The sequence below is a fragment of the Hemicordylus capensis genome, chromosome 10 (genome assembly GCF_027244095.1).
Source record: "Hemicordylus capensis ecotype Gifberg chromosome 10, rHemCap1.1.pri, whole genome shotgun sequence".
NCBI classification, from domain to species: Eukaryota; Metazoa; Chordata; class Lepidosauria; order Squamata; family Cordylidae; genus Hemicordylus; species Hemicordylus capensis.
The window spans coordinates 11,077,989-11,094,657 of NC_069666.1; the positions used below are offsets into that span (position 1 = coordinate 11,077,989).

The following is a 16,669-nucleotide window of genomic DNA, read 5'->3' on the forward strand; positions in this document are numbered from 1 at the left end:
CATGAATATTACAGTCTTCATTTCCACTCGCTGCCAAGGCCTGCCCTGGCTTGTGTCAGGCTGTGTTCCCATCTTAGCGGACGCCTGACTAGAGCAAAACAACTCGGGCCTCGTCTGTTCTTGGCTGGGCAAGGCGAGCCCAGTCACAGAGGCAACGCCACGAAAAGAGCACCCCTTGAAAGCCTTGCATCTTGCGGAACACTAACGAGCCAGGAGAGAACGACAGAGCAGCACAAGAGGGGTGTAAATATTTGAAAAGACAGCCACGCTGGCGTCAGCCCAAATATCGCTGAGGGATGGGGATGTAGCTCAGTGGCAGAGCATCTGCTTTGTTTGCAGAAGGTCCCAGGTTCAATCCCTGGCAGCCTCTCCAGGTAGGGCTGGGAGAGACGCCTGCCGGAAACCTTGGAGAAGCTGCTGCCAATCAGTGTCGACAATGCTGATCTGCATGGATCAATAGTCCTGACTGGATATATTCCTCAATAGTCTGATACAACTATGTTCCTGTGTTCCTGTGGTTGTATACGCACCCTCTACAACAACATGGGTCTCCCCTGCCACACAGATGATCGGCGCTGTCCAGTTGGATGGTGCTGATCATGTGTGGAGAGGAAGTTGGAGGATGGGATCAGTCCACATGCTTTCTGACGGGCTTTCAGTTCCCCTGCTGATGGAGCAAAAAGAGGCACCTTTTAAAAGTGAGAATTCTCTTTAGTGAGCCGCTGGAGAGCAACTGGCCCCATCTAACCCCAGCACAGCATCTGTCCAGTAGCTGTTGCCGGTGTCTGTCTTATTTCTTTTTAGATTGTGAGCCCTTTGGGGACAGGGAGCCTTATTTATTTATTTCTCTATGTAAACTGTCATCGTCATAATAATGGACTCTGAGAGAGGACAACATTGGTGGTTTCTCCTTGGTGGGCCACACCTGTGCTGAAGTACGTGGGCACCTCTAGATGCATTGTGTGGGACATCTCCCCACCCCCCCCACCCCTGCCTGTACCCGGTACTATTTTTCTTATTTTGGGTAACAGCTAGAACAGAAGTGGGCAGACATAAGGCTTTTTTTCCTCACCTGTCAGATCCATGAGATCTACCAGCACGAAACAGGCACAAATGAATGGCGGAGCTGGTCACAAACTGGCAGCTTGTACAAACATTTACGTTGATGGAATTTGATTTGAACATCAAAACTGCTGAATTCCTGGAATTCAGAATTTTGCTGCAAGACAGGAGGGTAGCAAGAAAAGCCTGCTTTGTGGGAGAAGAAACTGGATAGAAATGGATGGGAGAGAAAGTGAAAGCAAACCAACTCAAGGAGAAAGAGATTAAAAGTGGTGCGGTCATGTCACCACTCAGCCAGCCAATCAGATTCGCAGTGTTGACTGGAAGAGCAGGGAGGGAAGAGCAAGCCCAAATGCATGGAGAGCTACTTCAGACAAGCATTGGAAGGATCAGTCACTCTTGTGCTAGCTCTGATCTAGAAGGTCTGTCTACATGTAGATCACCCTTCCTGCTTTGAGTGGAAACCTCCTTTGTCACTTAACGTTCTCTGCACACTTACCTGAGAGTAATTCCCATTTAATAAATAGGGAGTTACTTAATGGATCGGACTGGGCTGTTAGGCACTCACTGTCGGTCTTTCCCTATTATTACTTCAATGCATTCTTCCACACACACACCCCCATGTAATATATATTTTTCTGTGTAGGTGTGTGTGTTAATGATTTAATAAAGCACAAAATAGCATTGATTCTCAGAATTTGACTGTGTGGAGTTGTGAACAAATGAGCAAGTGAATTTGGTATAGCTTCAAAACTAGTTACTCTGTTTCTGATTTAATACATCTCTGGTATTTTGGCAGTAGAAACCTTAGCGGTGGGGAGGTGTTGTTGTTTTTTAATACCACTTACTGTTTTCTATTAAAGTAGTTGAAAAGAGGTTTTGAAAGTTTACTTAAAAAAAAAAATGTTGCCCCCATTTGAATTGTGTAATCTTCTAGTTTTGCGTTACTTTCTCTAGGAATTGGAAGATCTTCGGAAACAGGGTGAAATTATACCACAGCTCATGACAGAATGTGAATCGGTGTCTCAAAAACTGCAGGTATGGGCAGTTATGAGTATTTATTATACATTTTCAGCTTCAGGATTAAGACAAGATATTAAAACCACTTGAATGCATAAGTAAAATAACTTAAAAACAATGGTCTTACCAAACGTGAACACATTTCAATGTTAAAACATCGTTCTCAATTCTATTTCAAACAGCTGGAAACTCTTGAGCTTAAATACAGCAACTGAAACGAAATAACCAATCCAAAATCCGGGGGCAGTGGTGGAGGTGATGACATTACAGAACATTTTTTTAACCCTTTTATAGACCAATGAATTTCATTGCCTCTTTCATTTCTTCCCTAACATTAATAGTTGGCCACAGCTGTTGTCCCCATAAGTAATCTCTTTTCCGGATTGAGAGAGACTGCGTATATCATTGCCACTATATCATCGTCTTCAGGATTAAAGAAAAACGGAGTCCAGCTTCAGGCCTATTATCTGAATTTTTATAGCTGACAGATAAATACTGTAATGAAATAGGCTAGTTCACCAAATCTAGGTTTAATGTGGGTTACCAATATTGAAGTGATTGTGTGAACCTATGCCAAAGTGGTTTGTTTATTGCTTATTTATTTATCTATCTATCGAATTTGTACACCGTCCCAAACTTTCATCTCTGGGCGGTTAACAATAGCATAAAACAAGTTAAAACATATACAATAGCATACGATTTAGTAATTTAAAAATCATCCACAAATTAAAACCTTAAAAATTTTAAAGAACTGAAAAAGCTTGGGTGAAGAGGTGGGTTTTCAAATGCTTTTTAAAAATTGTCAGAGATGGAGAGGATTGTATCTCAGTAGGGAGCGCATTCCACAGTCTTGGGGCAGCAACCGAGAAAGCCCGTCCCCGTGTGGCCACTAGCTGAACTGGCGGCAACTGGAGACGGACCTCTCCAGACGACCTCAATGGGCAGTGGGGCTCATAATGAAGAAGACATTCTCTTAAATACCTGAGGCCTACGCCATTTAGGGCTTATAAGTTATAACTAGCACTTTGTATTTTGCCCTGAAGCCCATTGGCAAAATGGCCTGAGATTCCCACATTGGCATGGCTTCAGTATTGGTAACCCACACTGAACCTAGATTCAAATGATTGTGTGAACAAGCTTATTATTAATTTGATTGCAATGCTTCTTTGTGCGCAGTTGGGTGGAATATGGCCTGCATGCGTTTCCATATATCTCTGCACGTGAAAGGCCTGGAGACAATGAAAGCTGAGAATTGAGATAGGTTGCTTAGAACATCCTTGTGAAGTCATCCATTCCTGAAGCTACAGCTCTAGTAGCTGCCTGTGCTGTTGGCGCTTGTCCTCTGAGTTCTCCAAAACTGGCTAGAACCAGAAGTGATTCCTGCTTTTATCTTGTATATTCAGGCCTAGTATGAGGAAGCTCCTTGTTCTGCAATATGGGAATGGCTTCAGCAATGTTACCTTCCTTCTCAGTGCATGCACTGGGAATTGGGTAGAGGATGGGGATGCAACGTGGGAATCCACCCTTTGGAGCAAATAAGGCCTCTGACTCAATAAGGCTATTCTTATGTTTTTATACTTTTTAGTTCAATATGTGTCTTTTTTATAATCATGTTTTTAAACTTTATTGTGAGCCGCCTTGGGATTTTCTTAATGAAAGGCAGGGTGTAAATTTAACAATAAAAAAATTAAAATATTCTTTTTTTAAGTGTAAAAGAAATCCCCTACCCCCCACAATTAAGTACAGGTTTACAGAAAAACCTGATTGCTGGAGAGTGTTAAGAAATGTTCTGCATCTCCAGCCCTGCCATTAATGGAGATCCACTTGGCAGGAACTAGAGGCAGGGCCTTTTCAGTTGTGGCCTCTCAGCTTTGGAATGCCCTCCCAGAAGAACTCCACTATGCTTCCTCCTTCAGGTTTTTTTATGAAACAGCTAATACCCATCTCTGTAGAGTGGCACTTTAACGTTTCAACTCTAGTGTATATCTGGTGGGTTTTAAACTTTTAACTTGAAATTTTAAATTTGGTTTTAACTGATGCTTGTTTTTAGTTAATTTATGTTCATTTTATATTGTTTACATAGTGTATCTGTTTTATTGATTTTGTGAGCCTCCTTGGGTAGCAGTGTACAGGAGGGGCAGGTATATGTATTTTCAACAAGTAATAAATTCCTTATTGCCCTTATGAATCTTCAGCTAAAGAAAACATCCATTAAAAAACAAACAAACAAAAACCCTGTAATAATCAGCCTGAGTTCCAGATTAAGCCCATATAATTTCCCAGGAACTATTTTTTCAAGCTTTTTTGCTTTTTTAAAAAAAAGAGAGATCTGAAGCACCACGGATAATTTTTAGAACAAATTCCAAAATGCTAGCAATGACAGTAGTGCATGCAGAGTGGAGTGTATAAATTCCAGCCAAATGTTAAGATGCTGCCCAAACTGACATAATTCAATGCCAAGCATCTCTTCCACTTTATCTGTATCCTTCTGTGCACTAGTCAGATTTTTAAAAAACAGCTTTTGGCTGACAGAATTTCCTTGTAGAGGGTGTGTGTGGGGGTGTGTGTTTGTAACGGTCACAGTAATGGAGATGCAGAGAAAGGGGAAAAGATTGACTCTTGTACGTGTCACTAAGACTTTTCTGCAACTTTCTTTTAAGGCTGCTGAGAAAAGGAATAAAGACCTCGAGGAGAAAGTCAGAGATCTAAGGACAGAGGTTGAAGAAAGCAAACACAGACAAAACAACCTTAAGACGGAGCTACAGACTTTTTTAGATATACTAGACGGAAAGATCGATGAGTTGCATGATTTCCGGCAGGGACTATCCAAACTAGGTGTTGACAATTAAGGTGCAGTACATTCTTTGATAAACTAGTATTTGGGTTGTGTATGTTCAATCCTAAACATCTGTTTTCGAAAGGGCAACTAGAATGTTTTGCTTCTTCTTTACAATGTGATTTGTACATAGAAGTTGAAGATGTAATGTCCCCACCACCACCCTTCTCTTCAACAACGGTTGCTCACTTTTTCTTTCAGAATAGATAGTTACTGATCTTGCTACAATGGCCATTAAGGGTTTGCAAACAGATATATTTTATTTTATCTTATCTTTATTTATTTTGAAGATGAAGGTGCTTAGCTCAGGAAACTGGAACTAGACCTACCTTCAAATGAATATGCAGTTAGTCATTGCAGGGAAATTTCTGTCTCAAGGGCTGCTGCAGCCATAGAAACAGGGAGCACGTCTTATTCCTAATCTTGAAGATTGAACCACATGCAGTTTAATCACCCCCTCCACATGTCCCCTCCACTTTTTCTTTTTCTTTTTTTTGCGGACCAGACTGCAGTGAAGATGAGATTCAATTCCCGTAGCATTTCGGTGCTTGATAAAAACACACCTAGGAGCAACTACTTGCAAGGAGACAGACAGACCACTGCAGTAGATGCTCACAGCCTTAGGAACAAATCAGTGAAGCCTCATTCAGAGAAATAAGTCCATGAGATTTTTATACCTATGAGGCCTTTTCATACATGACTTGCCATGTTCAGTACACATGCACTTACAAACAGTGTGCAGATTATAGTGCATTCACTTGTGGCTTTGGATAGGACAGAGGTTTGCTTTATCCAAAGGTCGATGAGTGTTTCCTTTTTTGGGGTGGCGGGGTGCCATTTGAAATATGCATGATATGTCTTAGCCATCAGAGTGTCTGGGCAATGGGCTCATGTCCCAGGATCCAGGCCGGTTTAATCCACAGAGCAAAGGGGTCAATTATGAGTCCTCCAAAGGATTCTCAGCAGAAAGGGGAACACAATTTTATTTGCAGGATAATGTTAGTCTATTCGAAACATTTTATACCTGCCCACAGGAACCTGCCAGGGCCCTTTACTCTACATCTCAGGCCTTTGTTTGGGATTGAGATCCAATTGGCAGAGACCAGAGCCAATTTTGGTTGTGGCCCCTCAACTCTGGAATGCCCTCCTAGATGAAAGTCACCATGCCCCCTCCCTCAGCATTTTTTAAAAGTGTTTAGACTAATCTTTTTAGAGGGGCTTTCTAAATTTTTATTTGTGTCTGTCCTAGTGGGTTTTTAGCTTGCAAATCTGGTTTTAATTGGGTCTTATTTAACAGGGTCGTATTCTTTCAAATTGTTTTATTTATAGTTTTGAGCCACCCTGAGCAGTATTGCACAGGAGAGATGGGATATACCTGTTTAAAATAAATAAATTAAATAATACCTTGCCTTTCTGCTAATATTGGCTTCCGAGGTGGCTTGCAACAAATGTTGATTTAAATACATTAAATCAACATAAAACTACCCCTTATAGCAAAAATAGACAGGAGGAGAATAAAACAGCAGATAACATCAGAAGGTTTTATGTTTAGTGTAAGTGCTCTCAAAAGCCTGGGCAAGTAAACAGTTTTTAACTGATGCCCAGATTATTATAATGTGGGCATTTAGTGATCAATGTGTACGTGAATGGATGTAAATTATAATAGTAAGTCACCTTGTTTGGGTTGGATGAGGTGTAAGCAAAGGATTGGTGGATTCAAATTATGTAAAACCATAAACTCTATGGTGTGGCCACATTTGGAGTACCGTGTACTGTTCTGGTCACCATACCTTAAAAAGGACATTGTAGAACTGGAGAAGGTGCAGAAGAGGCGACCAAGATGATCAGGGGCCTAGATCACCTTTAGGGAGTCAACAATTGAGGCTTTTTAATTAGAAAAAAGATGACTTAAGGGGTGACATGATAGAGGTCTACAAAATTATGCATGGTGTGGAGAGCATGAATAGAGAGAAACTTTCATACAGTTTCCTCTTGCGTGAAACTGATTGCCAGGAAATGACTGACAAAAGGAAGCACTTTTTCACACGACACATAATTAACATATGGGAATTCTCTGCTACAAGATGTGGTGACTGCCACCCGCCTGAATAGCTTTAAGAAGCGCTTAGGTAAATTCATGGAGGACCAGAATACCAATGGCTGCTAGTCTGAGGGCTATAGGCACCTCCGGCCTCAGAGGCAAGATGCCTCTAAATACCAGTTGCAAGGGAGCAACAGCAGGAGAGCGGTCATGCCCTCACCGCTTGCCTGTGGGCTTCCCAGAGGCATCTGGTGGGCCCATTTGTGGAACAGGATGCTGGACTAGATAGGCCTTGGGCCTGATCCAGCAGGGCTGTTCTTATGTTCTTACCTTGATGGCATATAAATTTTGTTGTACTGATAATAATCTACAACTTAGGCACTTGAGAGAATTAACCTTTAGTTGTATTTTTTGTTTTTTTAATACTGGTTAGCAATAATTTTATTTTAGCCATATGTCAACCCTGAAGAAAGATTGTCCAAAACAAGCCCTGCTACATAATAATTTCCTAAAAATGCAATCTTGCACTTCCACTCAGATGTAAGCTTCACTGTGTTCAATGGGGCTTACTCGCTAGTAGTTGTGGTCAGGCTGGCAACTGAAGTTTTGCACAGTCGTATTCAACTTTGTGTGTGGGTTGGGCAGGTGGTGGTGCGGGGGAGTTAATGCTGAATAAAATACATCATTTAGAGTTTATTTTACTCTTACTGATAATATATTATGAAGTTGCATTTTGATGTACAGAGCACATCACTTTTAAAAAAGAAATATATATCCCTTCCTTGTAGTTCACAAATATGAGAGTATTTTCGTGTAATACTGCTATACCAAAATGTTTTTTTTAATATGATAAGCCTTTAGAAATAAATCTGCAATGTGTTTTTACTGTTTCAAGTAAGGTTTAGTGAATAAGGTGATTTTTTTTTTAAGAGTATGGGGGGAAACACTGCAGTGATTAAAATGTATATTTTTAACCAGAGTTAAAATAATATATGGTTAATTGACCTGCAAAAATAATTGCAGTTTGGTTGGTGTGGAATTGTTTCTTACCTCGTTACTTGTCTAATGTGAGCAAGTATTTTCTAAATACGTTTCTCCTCTGCCCTGTTCAGACATTAGGTTGTAATTGCATACAGGTATCTGTACACATGTACATGCTTTTGTGCAAATGCCTGTACCTGTGTTCGTTTTAAAAGTGAACCTGGGTACAGGCCCCCTGAAATGTAGGATACAAATAAGTGTATATTATATATGTGTTGAACATAATGTGTGAATAACTGTACATGTGCACAGATCTGTATACTCATACACTGTATACAGGTTGTGTATGTGATTAATGTAATGTGTGAATAGGGCTCTCTTTGTCCTAGAATATAAAGCAAACAAACATCAATATTTAGAATCTCTTCTAGTACCAGTAAACGCTGGGTTTTTTTATATATTTGAAAAAATGAAACATTTTTAAATGGAACTTATCTTTTGTGATTTTTATCTGATTTTATTGTATTATAGAGTGAGTGTGTGTGTGTGTGTGCGTGTGTGTGTGCGTGTGTGTGTATATATATATATGTGTGTGTGTGTGTGTGTATATATATATATATATATATATATAATTTAAGTTTTAAAGAAAATTTTTGTCTTCAATCTGTCTTGGCTTTATAAACCTTAATTTTTCTAAATTCTTATTGCTTTTTGTTAAACTTGGGGAATTTAAAATAATAATAATAATAATAATAATAATAATAATAATAATAATAATAATAATAATACATACTATTTGTATGCAGGTCTCAGGTTCCATCTCTGGCAGCATCTCCAGGTACGGCTGGGCAAGACTCTTGCCAGAAACCTTGGAGAAGCTGCTGCCAGTCAGTGTAGACCATACTGAGCTAGATGGACCCCATGGTCTGATTCATTAGACGGCAGCTTTCTGTGTTCTCCAGAACAGTAGGGGAGCCCAGCCACAGAAGAGGGGGCTGACTTGCCGAGGGGCCCTCACAACCGCCTTGCGCAACTTCCTATTCTCATCCTGTAAAATGGGGATCTTATCTGGTTGAGCAGTGTTTTGCACACCAATGTTGGCCCATTTTGGAATTTCGTGTCGGAATCCCCACTTGTATAATACCCCAGCCCTCAGTCTGTACTTGTGTATGCAAGTTGTCCCAGTGTGTTGCTCATGGGTAATTAGCTCCATCCTTTGGGCTGCCATTTTGGATCTGAATCTCCAGGTTCTCATAAAAGGCAAGCTGGATCCCACAAGCTTGGAGTCTGTTTACTGCTCTGAGCTAGTAAGTATCATGAGATTGTCCATCTTCCCCCTGCTCAGGACAACTGTAGGAACAGCTAATAAAAGATTATGAACTATGAGGGGTGTGTAGTCAGACAGATCGAAAGGTCCGATTTGGCCATTCCCTCCCCCCCAACATGGAGGGGCAGCTGATTGTGGGGCATCTCCAGGTGGTTTACAATAAAAATGCAATTACAACATTAAAACAATTTAAAATTGTCAAAACAATGTTTTAAAGTGTTAAAGACTATTGAAACTGTAAATCTGATTAAAAGCCAGGGTGAACAGATGTGTCTTGACTGACATTTCAAAACTTGTCAGAGATGGGGAAGCTCTTATTTCAACAGGGAGTGCATTCCAAAGCCTTGGGTCAGCAACGGAGAAGACTCGTCCCTGAGTAGCCACCAGACGGGCCACTGGCAACTGTAGACAAACCTCTCCAGATGATTTCAATGGGCGGTGGGGATCGTGGCCAAGAAGACGTTCTTTTAAATACCCAGAGCCTAAGCCGTTTAGGGCTTTATAGGTTATAAGACATGTTATAAAACCAGTGAGCATCTGTTCCCTCTTTGACATCCTCCGGGACTAGTAGCTGGCTTATTCGTGGAAGTTGGAGATGAGCAAGCATGATTGCACTCACAGGTAAAACCAGGTAAGATGGTGAGTGTGCAGGTGGGGTCATCAGCCCTATGGCAAGAGCTCCGTCCAGGCCTTCCCCCTTATAAAAACAAAACAGCCTCACTGCATGAAGAAAATGAGTACACTCTGAAGATGGCTACAGCTCAGTCCTCTCCACAATGTTGCCAGTTTACTGCATTCAGGGGGAGCATTCAGGAAGATGACACATCTGTACTCTGGAAGTGGTGTTGATACAAGGGGCTCTTTTCACCCCCTTTTGGGACTATAGCCGAATTTGACTCCCTCGGCCTATGACCTTAGCCTCATTCAGACATCTTGAAACGGAGGCTGTACTTGAGTGCAGCCTCCGAAAAGAGACGGAGGTCCTGCCCGGTGCGTCAGTCACTCTCCTCGGGTGGGCAGGCAGGTCTATCACAGCCTCCATTTGAAGAGGCAAAAGCTGTAAGTGTGATGGACCTGCCTGAATGAGGCTCTTGTTCTGCATCATGTGGAACTGGTTTTAGTTGGCTGTGCAAGCTCTGTATGCTTATAAGCCCCGAAGAAGGTTGTCTCGAGGGGAGTGGGTGAATGCTGCTATTTAAGTAGTTGTCTTCTCCCTCCCTAGAGCAAATCATTTGTGAACCCGCAAGAAGCTTTCCAAGCAGTTCGTGCTCTTGTGTGGGCAATCTTTTGGTTAAAAGGGAGGTGGCATAATGCAGGATCCCACTGGGTGCAGGCAGTGAGGCCCTCTAGCACCCTGGAAGTAGCTCCCTGGATCCTGGCCAGGGAGTAGAAAAGCTTCGGTGACAGCCCTCTAAAGCTTCACATTCTCCTGGGCCCACACATGTTGGCGCTTGGAGTACATTTCTCTTGTCTTCTGAAGAAAAGCCTGAGTGAAAGCAAGAGGGACATTTTAATTATAGCCTCTCTTTGTTCCCGGGACTCTTGGCAAATAGAGACATCACTCAAGAGCTCACCTTTGCCCAGCTTGTTTGAAAATGCACACATTGTGGCATGGAACCAAAGATGGATGGCTCTCTGCTGAAGTGGCTGGAAGCTTCAGCGTAAGGAGGGTCTTGAGGAGTTGATGTGTGGTTGGTGAAATCTTCCTTTTCTTTCTCTTTTCTTTCTCTTTCCTTTTCCTTTTCTCTTTTCCCTTTCTCTTTTCTTTTCTTTCTCTTTTCCTGTCCTGAGAGAGACTTGAGGGCAATTTCATCTGGCCACCAAAAGTGAAGCCAGAGGTTCTCTAAGAACTTCCGCCTCAACCTTAAGTTGAAAACAATGAGCAGCACTCTTGAGTATGAGGAAGAAATATCTTGGTGCTTTTGTTCTGTGAACTCTTGTGCAAGCACTAGTGGACTGGTCTTTCAGTAATGAGCATGAATTATCCCCTTTAGTAAGCTGGGCCTGCTCTGGTTTGCACTTGGGTGGGTGACTACATGTGAGCACTATAAGATACTCCCCTTAGGGGATGGGGCTGAAGCTCGGTGGAAGAGCACCTGATTTACATGCAGGTTCACTCCCTGGCATCTCCAGGTAGGCCTGGGAAAGACACCTCTCTGAAACCCTGGGGAGTTGCTGCCAGTCAGAGTACTAAGCTAGATGGACTAATGGTCCAACTCGGTAGAAGGCAGCTTCCTGTGTTCCTGCAGTTCAGCCCCGCAATGCATTGGGAGTTGCATTAGAGTGTGGGTGACATGATGAACGCAGAAGATACAAGCAGTAAGAGAGAGATAGTCTAGTGGACAGTTTAAATCTTGAGAAAGAGTTTGTGCAAACGGAAGCTCCCCCCTTGGGGTTGCTTTTCCCGCGTAGTGCTCTACCGCTGGGCCAGCAGCTGCTTTTCTGTGAAGAGAAGAGGCTTCCTGCTGATGGAAGAGCACCTTCTGGAGCTAAGCCAAATGACAACACCTCAATGCCAGTGAAGCAATTTAGCTAACCGGAGTCGATCACTATTAAAAGCTTGGAAATGCAACTTTGCTTCTTGGGAGCAAAGTGTGTGGGGATTGAATCATTGGGAATTCAAGGATGTCTAAGCCCTTGATAAATACTGTCCACCTCCGTGGGACAGATCCTCTGTGGCAGCATGGGGAGTGGGATTGTAGGACTGGATGCCCATAAGGTCCCAGATGGGTCCAAAGGCCCTGAGCAGCCCTGTACTAGCCAGAGATGGCTTACAAGAGTAAGATGGCTTGCAAGTGCGATGGTGTCTGTATGGAATGGGTGAAAGCAGGAAAGAAAGGCAGTCCTCAGTACTGTACTGGATGGGATGTTCAAGTCTGATCAAAGAAAGTGATTCACACACATTTAAGGGATGTCCGCCACTCTGGAGGAGCACCTGAGTTCTCTAGAGATAAGAGTTTGCGAACGTTCGTATTTGTGCCATGCCAATCCTACAAGGGTAGGCCGCTATTTCTACTATTAGACTGAGAATAATTATCACCGCTAAGGTACAGTCGTCATAATTTTCCTTATGTTATGTGTTCTAACTTTGTCCTCACCTGAGTAGAGTGTATGCTTTGCATACAAGAGGTCATACGAACATAAGAACAGCCCTGCTGGGTGAGGCCCAAGGCCTGTCTAGATGTAGGCCAGCATCCTGTTCCACACAGTGGCCCACCAGATGCCTCTGGGAAGCCTACAGGCAAGAGCTGAGGGTATGCCCTCTCTCTTGCTGTTGTTCCCCTGCAACTGTTATTGAGAGGCATCTTGCCTCTGAGGCTGGAGGTGGCCTTTAGCCCTCCAACTAGTAGCCAATGATAGACCTTTCCTCCATGAAGTTATCCAAATCCTTCTGAACACCATCCAGTCCGTTGGCTGTCACCGCATTTTGTGGCAGAGAATTCCATAGGTTCGTTATGCAGTTTTGTCGGTCCTTTTCATGGTCCAGTTTGTCGGTCCAGTTTCATGGGATGATCCCTGGTTCTAGTGTTGTGAGAGAGTGAGAAAATTTCCCCCTCAACTTTCTCCACACCATGCATGGTTTGATAGACCTCTGTCATGTCTCTCCCTTGTTGCCTTTTTTTCTAAACTAAAACGCCCCATGTCTTGTAGCCTTGCCATTTAAGGAAGGTGCTCTAGGCCCCTGATTATCTCATCTTGCCCTCTTCTGCACCTTCTCCAGGTCTATAATGTCCTTTCTGAGGTATTCCCTGGTTGAATCCCTGACACTTCCAGTTAAGGACTGTCGGGTAGCTAGATTGAGAAGAGACATTTGCCTGGGACCTTGGAGGCACCCAGAATAAGCAAGACTGGACGAGATGGACCAATAGTTAGACATGTAGAATAGGACAACTTTGTATCTTCCTAGATCTTCAGACCTAAGAACATCAGAAGAGCCTTGCTGGATGAGTGCCATCCTGTTTCTCACAGTGGCCCACCAGATGCCTCTGCGAAGCTGCTGCTCCTCCTCTGCATCTGGTATTCAGAGGCATCCTGCCTTCAAACCTGGAGGTAGCTTATACTATCAAGACTAGTAGCCAGTTGATGGACTTGTCCTTGGTGAATTTGTCTAAGTGCCTTTCAGAGCCATCCAAGCTGTGGGCCATCATCACATCCTGTGGCAGGGAATTCTACAGAATTGCCAAACCCCACTCTTACTGCAGGTCTATGGGCTCCGAGGCCTCTTTCACCCTAGCTCATATTTCCTCTCCATGCTGTTCTTTGTGTCGTTCTGTTTTATGGCCAAGTTGTGTTTTATGGCCAGTTGCCATGCAAGCATCCCAAAGTGCACTTGTGGAAAGGAACAGTGTTGCTCAAGAGTGCGGTTTCACATCCTCTGTTGCCAAATGTCCTTTCCTCCCAGTGCCACTGTGTTGCTGTCTCGGAGCCAGGAAGAGCCTTTTCAGGGGGATGTAAATGGCAGCATCCAAAAAAGGGCCCTTAGAGCCAGAGAGCTTCACTGGAGGAGCCCAGGCAACCACGGTTGCTATGGATACCCTCGCAGCTCAGTGATGGTGGCCTACAGGAACAGCTCTGCAACTTGCTTCTAATTATAGTCTACCAAATCACCCACTCAAAACACAAGACAGCTTGGGTTAGTTTAACAAAACGCTTTACTTTTAAATAAGACTCAGAAAGTAAGGCAGGAGGAGGAGGCTAGGCACTGCCACCTCCTCCGCACATATGTACATGTATCCTTAATGAGGCGCATTCAGAAGTGCTAGAGAGAAAATAAAATAATATCTAAAGTTTGAGCCTGGGGCGCCCAAACCTGTAAGGGTTTATGGCTCACTCCCATTACAGCAGAAGCTAACAAGGTCTCAGCCTGGGGCAACCGCTTGCAAACGATAAGCATGGGGACTGATTTATGGTTAAACTAATCTGTTTGATTTAGAAGTACCTGATGATAGGAAAGACCTATACCCTAGCTGCTAGCTACATGGTGTTCAGAGAGAGAGAGAGAGAGAGAATTGGGAAGAATAAGGAGGAATTCACTCCCAGGTAGTTCCTGAGAACAATCCACCAAGAAGGGGTCACAGAAGCAGAGAGAAAGCAGGAAAGAGGAGGAGAGCGTCTCTCTACTCCCAATGGCCTAGTGGTCATTAGGGTTATTGGTGCAAAAGGCCGATGCCATCTGGAGCTGGATCTCCAACAAGAAGCCTTATTCACACATCATGTTCAGTGCTCGGACAATCTGTGTACAGTGGACACAGGCATGGATTTGTACCCAGGTGCAGTTATTCACCTGTCAGACACAAGTCCAGCAGCACGCTTCCTATCTGTATCCTGCAACTGAGAGGGCAACTTAAAAAATAGAAAAGGGCAGGAAGGTAAAGAGGGGTAGTTCAGAAATTGCTCCACTGTTCAGAATGCATGTGTATGCTCCCGGTGCATTTTTTTTGCAGTTGAGACAGCAATAAAAACTTTCAACAAGAAACCCAGCTTTTCGAAGCCATACGGACAGCTGTCACAATGGCATCGTGTCTCTTTCCAGCTGATCCTCTGCTAAAACCCACCTCCTCCTTGCCTCGAGTGCTCGTGACAGGCACCTTGAAAACAGCATCTGAGGTACACTGCGACTTGAGCTTGGTTGGTAGCTTTTCAAGAAGTGTCTCTCTTCCTCTCTCCAATGATGTTTTAATTGGCTGGTGGGGAGGGAGGTGATGGCGGGTTCTGTGTCCGCAAGGAGAGCAAAGAGGACTTGTAATTGCAGCCATAACCTCTGCAGTGGAAACCAGGCAGGGGGAAGAGGTGCTTAGTGACTCATTCTTTACTCATATTGATTGGAATAAGTTCCATCTGGAACTTAGCAGCTAAGAGCAGGAAAGGTTGGTTCCTCACTTGAGACTAGACATCTCTTAACTCCCACTTGGAGCGGAGATGTACGGTTTCCTCTGGTGGCTTTGCACTCCTCACAGTTCAGTTGAATGAGCTACTATTTCCACAATCCAATATTGGCTGTTGAGTGACCTACAGAACAAGGATGCACTGGAGCAGCAAGAGAGCAGCCTGACAAAGCTTCCCAACTAACTCCAGCGGAGGGGAAGTGTCCATTTTTGACACCCTTTCCCCAGGAAGCCCTCTGTGCCACTGAAAATATGTCCCTGAGGGTTGTGTAGCCCTTGGGGACATACGTTTGAGTGTCACAGAGGGCATCCTGGGGAATGGGAGGGCATAAAAAATTGCCCCTTCCCAACTGCACCAGTGCATCTATTTTGGAACTTCTGTTAGGCTGCTCTCTTGCTGTACCAGGGCATCCTTGTTCTGTAGGTCAGCCACTGTGTTTTGCAGATGGCACAACTGCTCACTGATCTTCTGCATGGCTGACTTGATGGTCTTGTGCCAATTGAATGGGTTGTACATGTTTTCTGATCATGGGTGACTGCTCTGTTTTGTATTTTAACATGACAACACCATCAGCATCTGTTGATGGAATTTCTGAAAAAAGAGAGGGCTGGGTCTCTGCCCCAAAGGGACTTGAGAGATAATAAATCTGCAGTGGGGAGGTCAAGAGGCTGGGTGAGATGAAATTAAACTCCCTTGTATGCCTTCTGTTGATTTATCTTGTTGATTATTAATTTAGTACTTGTGCTTGGTGTTTGCAGTGGCTGCTACAAAGCGCCAATGCGTTCTGTGCACTCCGTCAGTGATTCATTCCTTTGAAACAGTATGTTCTGTTTCTGCTAGCAATACGCTGTCATGATATAGCCAGGCTGCTGCTGTTTTCTCCAATATAAATGAGAAAAAAGCACAAGAGGATAGGAACATAATTAGCTGCCTTCTACGGAGTGGGACCATTGGTCCATCCAGCTCAGTATTGTCTACAGATTGGCAGTGGCTTTTCCAAGGATTCAGGCGGGAGTCTCTCCCAGCCTGACCTGGAGATGCTGCCAGAGATGGAACCGGGGACCTTAAAGCAGATGTTCTACCACTGAGCTACAGGCAGCCCCGTCCCCAATAAGTAATATTGGGAAATGTATTATACGAAGCCAGAGCATTAATCTGCCTAGTTTAGTATCGTCTACACTGATTGACAGGAGCTTTCCGAAGTTTCTGGCAGGAGTCTTTCCCAGCCCAACCTGGAGATGCCAGGAGGCTTTACAGACAGAAATTGCAAGATGCTGCTTGGTTTCTGTTTCAGTCTCTCTGCTTGAATAAATGCATCATTGTGTTTGTCACTTATGGTGGTTCTAGGAAAGGATATTAGAAATTTGATCTTTGTGGTTGGCCTTTATGGTTTTTTTGTGTTTTTTTTTAAAAGGATACTAGAGGAAAGAAGCATAAATCATGGAAGGTAATAGCTGCTGCTTATGAAGCTCAGAATTTCCCCTGTAGTAATTTCTGCATCCATTTCAATGGAGGC

The 16,669-nt window shown here is 43.5% G+C and overlaps 1 protein-coding gene and 1 non-coding gene across 10 annotated transcripts in view; both read left to right on the forward strand.

Annotated features, from left to right (window-relative positions):
• HOMER2 (homer scaffold protein 2) overlaps positions 1 to 16,669 on the forward strand; it is a 126,416-nt gene that overhangs the window by 85,196 nt on the left and 24,551 nt on the right. For 5 of the 9 annotated variants that reach the window (XM_053272975.1, XM_053272977.1, XM_053272976.1 and 2 more), the window contains 2 exons: positions 2,020 to 2,100; positions 4,743 to 9,535. In XM_053272975.1, the coding sequence (XP_053128950.1) occupies positions 2,020 to 2,100; positions 4,743 to 4,931 (270 nt within the window). In that variant the 3' untranslated portion in view covers positions 4,932 to 9,535. Of the gene's footprint in view, positions 1 to 2,019; positions 2,101 to 4,742; positions 9,536 to 13,174; positions 16,540 to 16,669 lie in introns of those variants that run through there. The other 4 variants (XR_008311506.1, XM_053272973.1, XM_053272974.1 and 1 more) reach the window with 4 other exon arrangements.
• TRNAT-UGU (transfer RNA threonine (anticodon UGU)) lies at positions 299 to 370 on the forward strand. Its single transcript has one exon. It is a non-coding gene; the product is annotated as a tRNA-Thr (tRNA).